The sequence below is a fragment of the Gopherus flavomarginatus genome, chromosome 3 (genome assembly GCF_025201925.1).
Source record: "Gopherus flavomarginatus isolate rGopFla2 chromosome 3, rGopFla2.mat.asm, whole genome shotgun sequence".
NCBI lineage: Eukaryota > Metazoa > Chordata > Testudines > Testudinidae > Gopherus > Gopherus flavomarginatus.
In genome coordinates, this window is record NC_066619.1 from 158436020 (window position 1) to 158449814 (window position 13795).

Consider the following 13795-nt stretch of genomic DNA (forward strand, 5'->3'; position numbering starts at 1 on the left):
ACCATTATGATCATCTAGTCTGAGCTCCTGCACAATGCAGGCCACAGAATCTCATCCACCCACTCCTGTATCAAACCTGTGTCTGAACCATTGAAGTCCTCAAATCATGGTTTAAAGACTTCAGGGTGCAGAGAATCTTCCAGCAAGTGACTCGTGCCTCACACTGCAGAGGAAGGAGAAAAATCCCCAGGGCTTCTGCCAATCTGCCCTGGAGGAAAATTCCTTCCCAACCCCAAATATGGCAATCAGCTAAACCCCGAGCAAGACTCACCAGCCAGACACCCAGGAAAGAACTCCCTGTAGTAACTCAGATCCCACCCCATCTAACATCCCATTGGGCACATTTTCTACTAGACTAATTAACTGCCAAAATTAGGCTGTCCCATTGTACCGTCCCCTCCATAAACGTATCAGGCTTAGTCTTGAAGCCAGATATGTCTTTTGCCCCCACTACTCCCCTTGGAAGGCTGTTCCAGAACTTCACTCCTCTGATGGTTAGAAACCTTCATCTAATTTCAAGTCTAAACTTCCTGATGGCCAGTTTATATCCATTTGTTTTTGTGTCCACCTTGGTACTGAGCTTAAATAATTCCTCTCCCTCCCTGGTATTTATTCCTCTGATGTATTTATAGAGAACAATCATAGCACCCCTCTGCCTGCTTTTGGTAAGGCTAAACAAGCCAAGCTCTTTGAGTCTCTTTTCATATGATAGGTTTTCCATTCCTCAGATCATCCTAGTAGCCCTTCTCTGTACCTGTTCTAGTTTGAATTCATCCTTCTTAAGCATAGGAAACCAGAACTGCACACAGTATTCCAGATGAGGTCTCACCAGTGCCTTGTATAATAGTACTAACACCTCCTTATCTCTACTGGAAATACCTCACCTGATGCATCCCAAGACCATATTAGCTTTTTTCATGGCCATATCACATTGGCCTCTCAGTCATCCTGTGATCAACCAATACTTCGAGGTCCTTCTCCTCCTCTGTTACTTTCAACCGATGCCTCCCCAGCTTATAATAGTTCTTATTAATCCCTAAATGCATGACCTTGCACTTTTCACTATTAAAATTTCATCCTATTACTATTACTTCAGTTTACAAGGTCATCCAGATCTTCCTGTATGATATCCCGGTCCTTCTCTGTATTGGCAATACCTCCCAGCTTTGTGTCATCCGCAAACTTTATTAGCGCATTCCCACTTTTTGTGCAAGGTCAGTAATAAAAAGATTAAATAAGATTGGTCCCCAAACCCATCCCTGAGGAACTCCACTAGTAACCTTCCTCCAGCCCGACAATTAACCTTTCAGTATGACCCTCTGTAGTCTCCCCTTTAAACAGTTCCTTATCCACCTTTCAATTTTCATATTGAGCCCCATCTTTTCCAATTTAGCTAATAATTCCCCATATGGAACCATTTCAAATATTTTACTGAAATTGAGGTAAATTAGATCCACTGCATTTCCTTTGTCTAAAGAACATTACCTTCTCAAAAAGGAGATCAGGTTGGTTTGGCATGATCTACCTTTTGTAAAACCATGTTGTATTTTGTCCCAATTACCCTTGACCTCAATGTCCTTGACTACTTTTTACTTCAAAAATTTTTCTAAGACCTTGCATACTACAGATGTCAAACTGCCAGGCCTATAGTTGCCCAGATCACTTTTACCCCCCCACCACTTCCTTAAAAGATAGGAACTATGTTAGCAATTCTCCAGTCATACAGTACCACCCTTGAGTTTACAGAGTCATTAAAAATTCTTGCTAATCGGCTTGCAATTTCATGCACCAGTTCCTTTAAAATTCTTGGATGAAGATTATCTGGGCTCCCTGATTTTGTTCCATTAAGCTGTTCGAGTTTGGCTTCTACCTCTGATGTGGTAATATCTACTTCAGTATCCTCATTGTCATCCTACCATTATCCCTAAGCTCCTCATTAAAGACTGAGGCAAAGTATTTGTTTAGATATTGGGCCATGCCTAGATTATCCTTAACCTCCACTCCATCTTGTGTTTAGTGGTCCTACTTCTTTGTTTTCTTATTTATATGGCTATAGAACCTTTTACTATTGGCTTTAATTCCCTTTGCAAGGTCCAACTCTACATGGCTTTTGGCCCCTTTCACTTTATCCCTAAATGTATTGAGCTCAATAAGTAGCTTTCCTTGCTGATCACTCATCTTCCATTCCTTGTAGGCTTTATGCTTTTTCTTAATCACCTCTCAGATGCTTTCTCATCCAGCTTGGTCTACAACTCAGGCCTATATTTGTGTGGTCTGCCTTCTGCTGGAGCACAACCACCACAGCTGAATGGATAAATCAAAACCTACATTTAGTACAATGTAAAACTGCAGAAAGAAATCTAGATAGATACAACCAAAGAAAAACTATTAAGTGAAAAGGCTTACCTGGAGGGCAAGCAACTGCAAACTGTAAAGGAAAAAAAGGCATAAAACTAGAACAAAAAGCAAAATGCTAACAAAATACCTCAAATAAGAGAGATGGGATGGGGGGCAGGTGAGAGACATCACACTACAGCATACTAAAGGAAAGCTACAGTTGAACCTTACAAAAAAGAGAAACAGCTAAGACTACCTGGATGATGCAGTTTATACTTTTTCAAAGTGAGCATGATGATTGAGTTCATGTTCTTCAGACAGAGGCTGGCTGATTTTACCAATTGTTTTGTTCCACCCCCCCAGAAATGTCCATTAACATTGTTAGAAATCAACCTGTAAGTAACCCTGGGCCAGAGAATTTTTATTTGGATTATGAAGAACATATAATCAATGCTTAAAAATAATAAAGAGGGATAAATAGGCCCCCCTTTTTATAATGGCTAGCCTCCTCTTTGCAAGAGCAGAACATCTGACCCAAACAGATCAACAGGAACTGCCAATTAAGTAGTCTGTAAACCTTGTAATAAGCTATAGATTTTAGATGTATGATTCCCACTGACATTGTCTTAATTCTTGCTAAACACCCATGTTTCCAAGATCTGGCTCTTAAGTAACCCATATACTGGAGTAACAACTTCAAGCAGACTACTAGTCTAAGTTTACAGGATCAGTCCCCTAGAAAGAAGATACTTAGCATTTCATATTTGTCTGAAGTATTGATATAGCCAAGTACATTCTATAGCATCTTTCAACCAAAGGTATTAATAGCCTTTTATAAAAAAAGAAAGCCTTTTAAAATCCATTAGATGGGCGAAAAAATTTCTCATTTAGAGAGCAAACTGAGGCAGAGGATGAGTAATTTCCCAAAGGTCATACAAGAAAGGTATAGCCAGTTAACTACACATAATTGAAGATCTTGGATAATAGAGCAAGTTAAAGAAAGCCTTTAGATTGTTGGCCATTTTGGACTGTAGAATGACAAAGTAACAGAGCAAAAAAAAAGTCTTGAAAAATATGTTCACTTTAAAAATCCACGGAGAGGTACAATAGGGAGTAAACAGCTCTCTACCAGCCACCAAGTGTTAATTCAATTGCCAGCTTCAAGGTGAAGTTCAGCTGGGCCTTATCTATAATGAGACTTTTTTCACACTATTGGTTTACCAGTGCACCACAAGCAATTCTCTTAGTGGTAGTATACACTAGCTGAAATTACTTTATCACCATGTGCAACATTAGATGTAGATAACTTACAGACATCTTTACTACCATTCCTCCAACATTGCCAGTTCTGCTCGAGCTGCACCAGTGCTTGACAAACCAAAGGAGAATATCTAAGTGACTCATTTTAGCATGGTATATCCACAGGAGAGAGAGAGAGAGATAAGATGGACAAGTGCAATGAGCAAATACATAGAAAAATAATACACCAAATGACATAGGGATAGAACAGTACAGAAATGGAAAGGTTTATACTGCTATTGATAAAGTGCTCTCAGCTGTCTTCTAAATAAGGGTTTATTTTAGATCCATGATTGGACATATGAATGCACGTGTGCATGGCCATGTTGAAAGAACAATGGAGAGCTGCAAAGCAAAGCCATACTGGAGGCTATGGTGACTGCCCAAGCATTCAGAACATGGACTCAAGTCCGTTCTACACTAATAAATTGACCTGTTACTAAAAAAACTGTTGTTGGGAGCAGATCTCCTTGAACTGATGCTTTCCATATTGGGGCTGCAGTTATATGCTAGCCATTAAACCATTTTCAGCACTGGTTTAGAGGAATCTGTTAGTAAGTCATCTTTAGCAATGGGTAAAACACCAACCTCAAGGTAAAACTCACTCAAGAGTTGACTGCTTGGAATTCCCATTAAGTAACTATTTTAAATTTAACCAAGTGATAATGACCATCAATACATAGATGTAATGCATTATAGATTTTGGGAACATTAACCACAACTGAAAATGAAATATTTCTCCAAACTGTTTCAGGCACTATAGTAAGGTGAATTTTTAGAAGTATTTGTTAACTGTTACATACAATAAAAGATGGGATTTTGACTTTTTGCTTTGTGGTGTCAAAATTCACTAGTTCCAAACTTGTCCAGTTATTCAGACTAAGCAATATAATGTAAAATCCTCAGGCTCTCTATACACATAGTAAACCCCCACCAGCTCAAAGTAATACTCAGTAACCCCACCATGCCCCCAACAGGCACAAACTGGAAAGTCAGTAAGCAATAACATACAACAGCAAGAAATATATGAAACACTAACAAAAGATTTGCCAAAAAAAAAGTTACTTGGGGGTGCATGGCAGGAAGAGGTAGCAAAGGTTGATTTCTAACACGTCTAAGGTAATCTTTGTATTTCTCTTACTGCAACTAGGAGCCACCCCATTTAACAGCAGATTTTAAGTCTGGTGATAACACTTCAAAAAATAACCTCAGGCTCAGGGCAGATCTAGCAAGTTAGTGACCAGAGGGCATTCAAGGCACTATTTCAATACTGGCCATCTTTCCTCCCAATTGAAAAGATTGCTGTCCTTGTTATTGCTCAATTAAAAATTAAGCAGCAGACACAGGAAGACAGACTCACATAAGTAAGCATTTATTCAAGAATCACTTAACATGAAATTATACAAATAAAATTTGTATAAAACACAAATCCACATTGTGTCATAACACAGATGGCAAAAAGGAAAAAGTAAAAACCATAAAGAAAACTAATCAGCCGCTATATACAGTTGGACACTTGTGTCATACTCTAAAAAGTCTTTTGTAAAAGTCATCTCATGTCATGAGGACCACCCTCCATTCAATCCTGATGTTCTGCAAGATGACTTCGCTGTGGTATCTCCACCTAAAAACAAGACAAAACAACAATCAGATCTGTGCAACTTTTATAAGAATCGTTAAAAGGTCCATTTTCATGAACTGCTTTAAGTCCTCTATTTATTCCTTTCTTCACTGTTAAAGATCATATGCATATTTAACAAATTATTATCGAGTAACTAAAAATCTTTCGTCTCCCCAAATATAGCAGTTCAGCCAATTCAGGAAGCTGTTTCAAAACAATGATTCTCCAAATTAGGCAAGAAGTTGCAAGGTCTGTGTCACAAACTGGGTTGTGGAAAAAGTTTCCACTAGAAACGCTGTTATGTAAGAAAACAATTTGTCTGCAACTTAATTCTTGAATGAATGAATATTGCCAAAAACGTGATTAGCCTGATGTAGTTTGTGTGCATATGATCTTTAATTTTTTCCAGATTTAAAAGTTCGTTTTGGTTTGCAGATTTCACTATTAGCTATAAAAAGAAAAAGCAAGCATTAAATCTTAATGAATGCACACTTAAAATGAGGCTCCACAATTGAAATACAACACTAAACAGAAGACCAAAATGATTAAGCTGTAAAGGCATTTATGTACTTTAACTCCTGTAAAAAACCATTTAAGTTAAGACACTTAATCTTCAAAAAGATTAAAAAGAAGCCAAAGTCTGAAGTTTTCCACTTTAATCTTTACGCTGGTACATGAAGTTGGAAGAGACCATACCACAGGACAGCGTTTTCTGGTGTATGCCTTGCGCTCTGCCTGCAACGTGCGACCCCCAGAGATAGACGTGGTCAGGGTGACACACGGCCTGCAATGAAGTTCCCGCTGGCGGGTACAAACAAGGTATAATGTCAGAGTTAGAAGACAACATTCTTGTTTTCCTTAAGTTGTACCCATTTCAGTACTTTACCTGTTAATACTTCTAATAAGTTTAATTATTCCTCTAGACCACCTGGTACACAACGCAAACAGAAAAACTTTTAAGTTTTTCTGAAGTACTAAAGAAGATGAAATCACATTTTACAAAGTTAAAGATCTATAGACACTTTAGGCAAAGCATGTTTTAAAAAAAATCTTTTAAGTTAACAAAGTTCAGTTAAAAAAAGTCAGACTACACAAGAAAAATGTTTTTACTCATTTTAATTTGTCTATTGATCTTTAAATTAGATTAGACATACTGAAAGTGGTCCTTGCACTCATATACACACCTGCTGCCCCCCCGAGTACTATGTACTGCTTTAATATGGCTGGTAGTTGTTTTGGTGATTGCCGCCACCTCGGGATGCCTTTCCATATGTGCTTTGCTGACCTGTTGAGAGAATGGAAAATTAGTTTTCATAGGAAGTTTTGACTAGGATACAAGCCTCCCATGAGCCACCCCCGCAGTACACGGCATAGTAGTTTACAGCTTTATGCAATACTTTAATGTTTATCCACACTTACTTGTGGCATGCATCAATGAAATTTACTATACACTAGAATATTAGTCAGATTTTATTTTTAGTGTTCTACATCAATACCTATGTGGAGTTAAGTCAAACATTCTTACCACTGTAGTCTGCATATCCCTGTCCATATCCATAGCTTGGATAATTATAACCGGAATAATCATAGCCGCCATAACCACTGTAGCTTGGATCACTGTAAGTGCTGTTGTAATTTCCATATCCTTGATCATAATAGTTATTAAATCCTTGGTTCCAGTTTTGTCCCTGACCTGAAATAAAGCATAGCAATTAAGTTCCATCCCTCTTAAAAAAACAGTTATGTGAACTGTATGAAATGTGATCTGTACTGTAATGGCTAAAGGAAAGACTCCCATCACTCTGCAAGCATACAACGGTTTAAAAAAAAAAAACCACACAAACCAAGACATCTAATTTCAAAACATCACATGGGAGGCAAATCTTGGAGTCTCTTTTCTTAATTTACTGTAATATGGTTCATCTTTCATTTATGTCACTGTCCTATTAATAAAAGTGCATGCGAACCGCACAAAGGGCAAGCACAACTTGCCTTTTGTCTAAAGAAACTCCCATTTCCTTTAGAGTTCTTTTAATATCAATCTTAGTATCCTACATTATCTTAACATTTAATTACAACATGAAGACTAGTTTTGTTCTGTTCCATTAACAGTGACTACATCTCAATACTTATCATTGCAAAGAAGCAAATGATCAATGTATTCATGATGTTGGCAAAACTGCTTTCCTTTCATAGGATTACTTATAATGCAGGATTGAAGATATCTGGCTTTCCTCTATTTGGCAACTATTTAAGAACTGTCAAAAAGACAATATTGCTCCCTTCCTCTATTTCAACAGAATGAACACATGCAACTTTCAAGTAAGTCTCAGACACATAAATTATGCATTTTAAGGAATAGCTTCTAAACTGAGGAATGTGCAACCTGTTGGCATTTTTAAACATAAGTAAAAGGTGCACTACTAAATCAGTGCACTGTCAAGATTACAATTTTTAAATGAGTTTTGGTTAAGTCAGCACAGACCAATCCAGCTTATTTTCCACTCATTAGTTAGCCATAATCATGCTTATTTTAAAAAGGGCTCCAAAACACAGAAACTAGAACTTAGAAATAAATACTCATATCCATACACATACAAGTGACAGAACACACTCACCCCTGCCACGCCCCCTGCCACCACCTCGGCCACCAGAAGAAGTGCCTCTTCCACCTTTCTGTTGTTGCTGCTGCTGCTGTCTATACACTTCTTTGGGCTGTGCTACTTTGATCTCACACTGTAAAAAAGACGATATTGTTTTAACTGTATGCAAGGACTGACAGGCACCATCAAAAAAAAAAAACGAACACTCTTGCTCTCAGGAACCCATACAAAAAGAACCATCAACATTAACTTTCTAAAGAGAAACCAAATATCCATACATACCTTGCCAGAACCGATTTGATGGTATCTGCTTTCTAATAATTTTTTTACTGGCTCTTCATCTGTGTATGTGATGAAACAAAAACCCCTCCTTTCATTTGTCTTTGTGTCCATGGGAAGTTCAATATTTTCAATCTGTAAACAAAGTTAAATATAAACCATATCTTCATTATACAGCCCACATAAACACTGCAGTAGAAGTCAATGGTCAAAAGTTAAACGCCAACAGTAGAACCGTAATGGGCTCTTTTAAAAATAAACCATCCCACCTCCATTTATAAACTATCAAAATATTACAGAGCTATTTATACATTAATAAGGAACAGTTTTAGCACAACTCTGTTAGGCTAAGATGGCCCACCAGGATCCCAAGTTGCTCCTAATTACTTATTCTACTGCAGTATAATTTGTGCATCTTGTCCCAACAAAGCAGCTTTACAAACTTGCAGTTAACAAGGAAGCAGCCTTCTCACAACCACCATCTTTTCACATTTCAAATCAGAGACTGCCCTTTCTTTAATACCCTGCCACACTACCTCTGCCACGCCAAGACTGAACTTTAATGTCCAATACATATATGAAAGTATTACGAATGCAGTCGTACCATACCTCTCCAAAAGCACCAAAATATTCTTTAATTTGTTCTTCAGATGTATCTGGACTCAGTCCACCAACAAACACTTTTTTGGGTGGCTCTTTTCCCTTCAGTGCTTTTGCCCTTTTAGGATCAATTAACTTGCCATCCAGTTTGTGTTCCTTCAGTTCTAATACCTAGAAAACACACAGGACACAAGTGTTTCAGAAAGCCATGAAAAAACAAATGCATACAAGAGCCAACTACACAGACCCTACATACCTTGTCAACACTGGCAGCATCTTTGAAGAGCACAAAGCCAAATCCCCTGGACCGCCCAGTCACTGGATCTGTTTTAATTGTGCAGTCCACAACCTCTCCAAACCGAGATAAATATTCTGTCAAGTCTTTCTTGCTTGTGTCCCAGCTGAGGCCTCCTATAAACATTTTACTACAATAGAAAAAGCATGTAGTTAATTAAGAGCAGAATATTTTGCTAATCACTTCAAGTATCAAAAAAACTATAATACCCAAGTGGTAATTTTTCCAGCAAGATCAGCATCATGAATTGAAGAGACCCCACTCTCTGTTCACTAAACTGATTTTCAGGGCCTCAAAGCTGATCTTTACATAATTATACGAAACTAGATGCATGTTATCAAGTTCCCCGACCCCGCAAAACATTTGCGTGTCCGCTTAACTTTAATCCCATAAATCAACTACACGGTAGTGAGACGAATCATGCCCACAAGCTTTTGCAGGGTGGGAGCTAGTTACCAAGTGACCCAAGTACCTCTGCTCTAATACCACTCACACACGAGGTTTTGGGCAGCCCGACTCGGCCCATCGCTAACGCACTCGGAGGCAGTGGCTCAGCTCCTCCCGGCCCTAAACTCCCCAGGGCGCCCGACAAGCTCCCGCCCGCTGCCCGCACACACTGTCAGACAGCGAGCTGAGTCCAGAGGCTCGCGCGGCTCAGGAACAGGACTCGGGAGCAGCGTGGCATCGGCGCGCGCGCAGTCTGCCCCCACCCCGCCCCAGGCAGCCCGCTCGCGCTCTGCCCCGCCTCCGATTGGCTCCTGGTTACGTCATAGCCCGGTGATTGACAACACCCCACCCTTCGGAAAGCAGCTCGACACGGAGACACAAAGAGAACGCGAAACGTGCCCGAGCGGGACCCCCCCCCGCAGGGAGAGGGGCGGGAAGGGCACCAGCGCCCCCCGGGCAGGGGCTGCAAGGCGAGGAAGGGGCGCCCTCCTCCCCCGCCGCCCGGCCCTTACCCATCGTCCTGCTGGTTCTTGCTGGCGTTGATCTTGGAGCCCTCGGCGAACTCCTCCAGGCCGCCGCTGTACTCGGTCATGTCCTCCATAGCGGGGGCAGGCTACGAGGGCTGGAGACGCGATAGAAAGCTGCGACCAGAAAGCGGGACAAAAAAATGGCGGCGGAAGAGATCCGGGCACCGCCTGCGCTGCCTTTATATACCGTTTCCGGCAGCCAATCAGCGCAGGCCGGCAGCGCAGGCGCGATAGCGACTGCCGGAGGCCCAGGCTCCCGGGCTGGGGGGGGCATATTACCCCGTCTGATTGAGCAAGGCCGGGGAAAAGCGTAGGCAATGGCGGCTGCACGTGGGCTTAGGTGACCCAGGAGGGGAGTGGGTGACACCAGTCATCCCGGCCTCCCCGCTTGGCAGGGCATATGAGCACGCCACCCCCTGGAATCCCCTCGGCATTACACTCATCTCCCTAGCTGGCTGCAGTGCCTGTCTGTGCATCGCCTGCCAGCGAGCTCATGGCCACGCTAAGCTCTACGCTCCCTTCGCCAGCTGCTGCGACTATTGAAGAGAGCGTCTAGTGCATAACGAGATTCCTGTGTGTGCTTCAAAAAGACCCATCGCCCCCCTGCCCCATAGGCCAACCCGCAAAGTCCAACCCCTTCTCCCTAGATGCGATATTCTTTCTCTCCTGTATACACAGGGGGAAGATGATAGATGAAGACAGGCAGCAAATGCCCCCAGGCGCCTATCCCCGCAGTTTAAGCAGCCAAGCAATCTAGGCAACCTCTCCCATCCCGCCCTCATTATTGCAGCTGCTTCTGCAAAGTCAGTCAGGAAGCCATAGGTGCAGCCAGCTGCTTCCCTGCCTTTCAGATCCTACTTTCTGATAAGGTGGAAATACAAACCCCTCTCATTATGCAACCATCGCTGTATTTCGACACAGCTGTGCAACTGGGAACCTACAACCTAGCAATCCATTTAATACAACCACGACGTCACTTCTGCCTAAGGGAAATTAAATCCACTAGAGAGGGATCTCCACGGGGCAGGAGACATTCAAGACCAACTTTAGCCCCCGCGTTTGCGTGAAGAGCCGTCTGCACCTGCAAAGCCACAGACTGAACAAGAGCCAGCTCTTGGTTGACGGGATAGGCGCCTCTTAATGATGCTTACTGGGCGTACAGCAGGAGGATACATATAGAGGAGAGGCCCGGCTTTATATGATTGCATGAGGCAGCCTTGAGCCCTATATACTACCTTTCCCCCAGGGTATCAAGCATTTTATGCAACTCACCTTGTACTCGGCACTATGCACCTGATAGCTAATGCCATGCAATTTATTTGCACCCTATGTACCATGCACCCCACATACTGTCCCTTTCTCGAAGCTGTTAGCCTTTCCCGCCCCACTTTTTTACTGCACTCTACAGATCATGCGATAAGCAGCTTCCCGCACTGCACCCCAACACCCTCCCCCCCTTTGTCGCCGCCGCCCTACAGGCGCATTATGACGGCCAAGCCCCGCCCTTCTTTTCTGACCTGCCAATCAGACGGCAGTCAGCCCCTGGATTGGCGCAGCAGCTCCCCCTTCCACCCACGTGGTGCTGCCCGGGCTGCGCGCAGGTTCGGCCCGCGGCGCGCGCTCTCTCCCTTCCGCGCCTGCAGAGCCGAGCCGAGCTGCGGGGTGTCCGGCTGGGGGCGCGCGGCGCGGGCAGGGGCCTTGCCCGCGGGTGGCAATGGTGGTGTTCGCGGTGCCTGCAGAAGTCGCTGTGATCCTGCTGGATATCGAAGGCACCACCACGCCTATTACCTATGTCAAGGTGAGCGCTCGCTGCGCGGGGAGGGCAGGCAACGGGGTCTGCAGTCGTCAGCAGAGACAGCGGGCAAAACAGTCCAAAGACCGGGCGAGTTTTTACAGGCTGGTGCTGGCTGCTGGAATCAGAGAGATGGGGGAGGTGGTGGGCTTGAGGCTGGCTCATTTCCTGGCTATCCGGCTGTTCATGTTAAATCGTGTTAGCAGGGTGACGCTGGGCGGACTGGAGGCAGCTTTCCCACGGTTGGCCCAATTAGAGCAGTTCTCTGATAGTTTTGCCTTTGCTGCTTGAGGGAACTGTAGCATGTGTAGGGTCTGTCTGAAGTGTTCATTTATTTTGCAACTCCACTAAACATTAAACTGAAGCAATTTGATATCACTGCCACATCTACCCACATTAAATGTAAATATAGACACATTTAGAGAGACCACTAAATCTAGTCCACCCCTTGCTTCTCACATAACACTTTCGTTTTAGGAATAACATCTTAATAGATTTTTGCCATCCAGCCACTGTTCTGCACCCTGCTACATAAATGCAATTTGTCAAATGTGAGTAGATTACTTTAACTAGAGTGCTAGCCTGCCACATCAGGTCATTTGAACATGCCTCAGGCCCAGTCTTGTTTGCTAAGCTCTACTGTGGCTTAGCATACAGAACAAGAATAGTGAATTGAAAATATTTTAGTGGTTTGGGGTGACTAGTATGGAATTCCTGCACAGCTGGTGGATATGTATTTTAGTTTATTTGATTGAGTTTTTAATATAAATGTTTGGATGTAGCATTAATCAGGTCATTTTAAGAACATTGTCACTTTGGATCATAGTTCTAGTTCAAGGTTATTATGCATGCTACTCTGTCAGGCTAGTGCTCAGAACATAAATGTCTGCAAAAGACATTAATTAAAAATGAAACAACCCTACTGTATATACAAGCCAAGATTTCTTCCTTGTTATTTTAACTACTGCTGGCATGCACTGTCAACACCATGATCAGAATTCTGATTCTAGAGCATTACTTGCCAGCAAATCAGGACGTTATGAATGACATGAAGGCAAAACAGTTGAGTTTCAAAACACCTAAATAAAATGTACACCATTGTAAATGCAAAATAACTTCAGACTAATTAAAAATCCACCTTCTTATTCAGCAAAAGAAGGGCAGCCCTTGCTTATTAGAGGGGGTTTTAATATACCTGTATGCTAGTTTCAGTCAATCAAAATACTGAGTGGTTCCTTTTTTTGTCCCGGGGTGCTTGTCTCTGCTGTTTGTGAAGCTGGCCCTTCATTATCAATCGTAACATAAAATGCTCATTTTTTTAAAGAAAACAGAATCAAGTTTCACCAGTCTTCTGACTGATTACCCCATCACCAGCACCACCTTTCACCCGCTGGCCTTCATGTAGGTCACTCTCCTAAAATAATATAGGTTTATATGTTGGTATCTTTGTTTTTTACCATATGTAACATTTTTCTTCTCTGTAATTATGATTTTGATAGATTACTGGTATACAAGCTCAAAACCTTGGGTCTTTAAAAGGAAACTAACTTTCTAAATCTTAGAATCATAGATTATTAGGATTGGAAGGGACCTCAAGAGATCATCTAGTCTAACCCCCTGCTCAAAGCAGAACCAATCCCCAAATGGCCCCCTCAAGGATTGAACTCACAGCCCTGGGTTTAGTAGACCAATGCTCAAACCATTGAGCTAGCCCTTCCCCTGAGTCTTGCTTGTGGGGACTATAGGTAGCAGCCTAGTCTTTATTAGGCCTGGTCTGTACTTACAAATTTTGCTGACGTAGGGCTTGGCTACACTGGAGAGTTGCAGCGCTGGTGGTGGCTTTACGGCGCTGCAGCTTACTCACCATCCACACTTGCAAGGCACACACAGCGCTGTATCTCCCTGGCTACAGCGCTGCATGTACTCCACATCTGCCTGGGGAATAACAACTGCAGCGGTGTGATGCAGCGCTGCTCTGCCAGTGTGGCCACCAAA

At 42.5% G+C, this 13795-nt stretch overlaps 2 protein-coding genes across 4 annotated transcripts in view; one reads left to right on the forward strand and one right to left on the reverse strand.

Moving 5' to 3' along the window:
• Positions 1-4992: 4992 nt before the first annotated feature.
• HNRNPDL (heterogeneous nuclear ribonucleoprotein D like) lies at positions 4993-11406 on the reverse strand. Of its 3 annotated transcripts, none has more exons than XR_007773321.1 (9): positions 9994-10184; positions 8996-9164; positions 8749-8910; positions 8143-8274; positions 7876-7993; positions 6783-6950; positions 6442-6542; positions 5954-6058; positions 4993-5260 (listed from the first exon to the last, which is right to left on the reverse strand). XR_007773321.1 is itself a non-coding variant. In XM_050945222.1 (9 exons), the coding sequence occupies exons 2-8, from the start codon at positions 10080-10082 to the stop codon at positions 6472-6474; spliced, it is 909 nt and encodes a 302-aa protein (XP_050801179.1). In that variant the 5' UTR covers positions 10083-10122; positions 11281-11406; the 3' UTR covers positions 4993-5260; positions 6442-6471. The 3 variants fall into 3 exon arrangements, 2 of the variants coding, with proteins under 2 accessions (XP_050801179.1, XP_050801178.1); XM_050945222.1 differs by lacking the exon at positions 5954-6058 and adding an exon at positions 11281-11406 and having other exon boundaries at positions 9994-10122; XM_050945221.1 differs by lacking the exon at positions 5954-6058.
• A 227-nt stretch (positions 11407-11633) lies between these two features.
• Positions 11634-13795, forward strand: part of ENOPH1 (enolase-phosphatase 1) — a 28384-nt gene continuing 26222 nt past the window's right edge. The window contains exon 1 of the mRNA XM_050945223.1: positions 11634-11806. Coding sequence (XP_050801180.1) covers positions 11723-11806 — 84 coding nt within the window. The 5' untranslated portion in view covers positions 11634-11722. The remainder of the gene's footprint in view (positions 11807-13795) is intronic.

Excerpts from the sequence above, each read along its gene's own strand:
- HNRNPDL (XM_050945222.1), bottom strand. The coding sequence starts at position 10,082 with ATGGAGGACATGACCGAGTACAGCGGCGGCCTGGAGGAGTTCGCCGAG. Across the intron at positions 8,911-8,995 it reads ATGCTGCCAGTGTTGACAAG|GTATTAGAACTGAAGGAACA; the intron begins GTATGTAGGGTC and ends TGTGTTTTCTAG. Across the intron at positions 6,543-6,782 it reads GGGATATGCAGACTACAGTG|GTCAGCAAAGCACATATGGA; the intron begins GTAAGAATGTTT and ends TTCTCTCAACAG.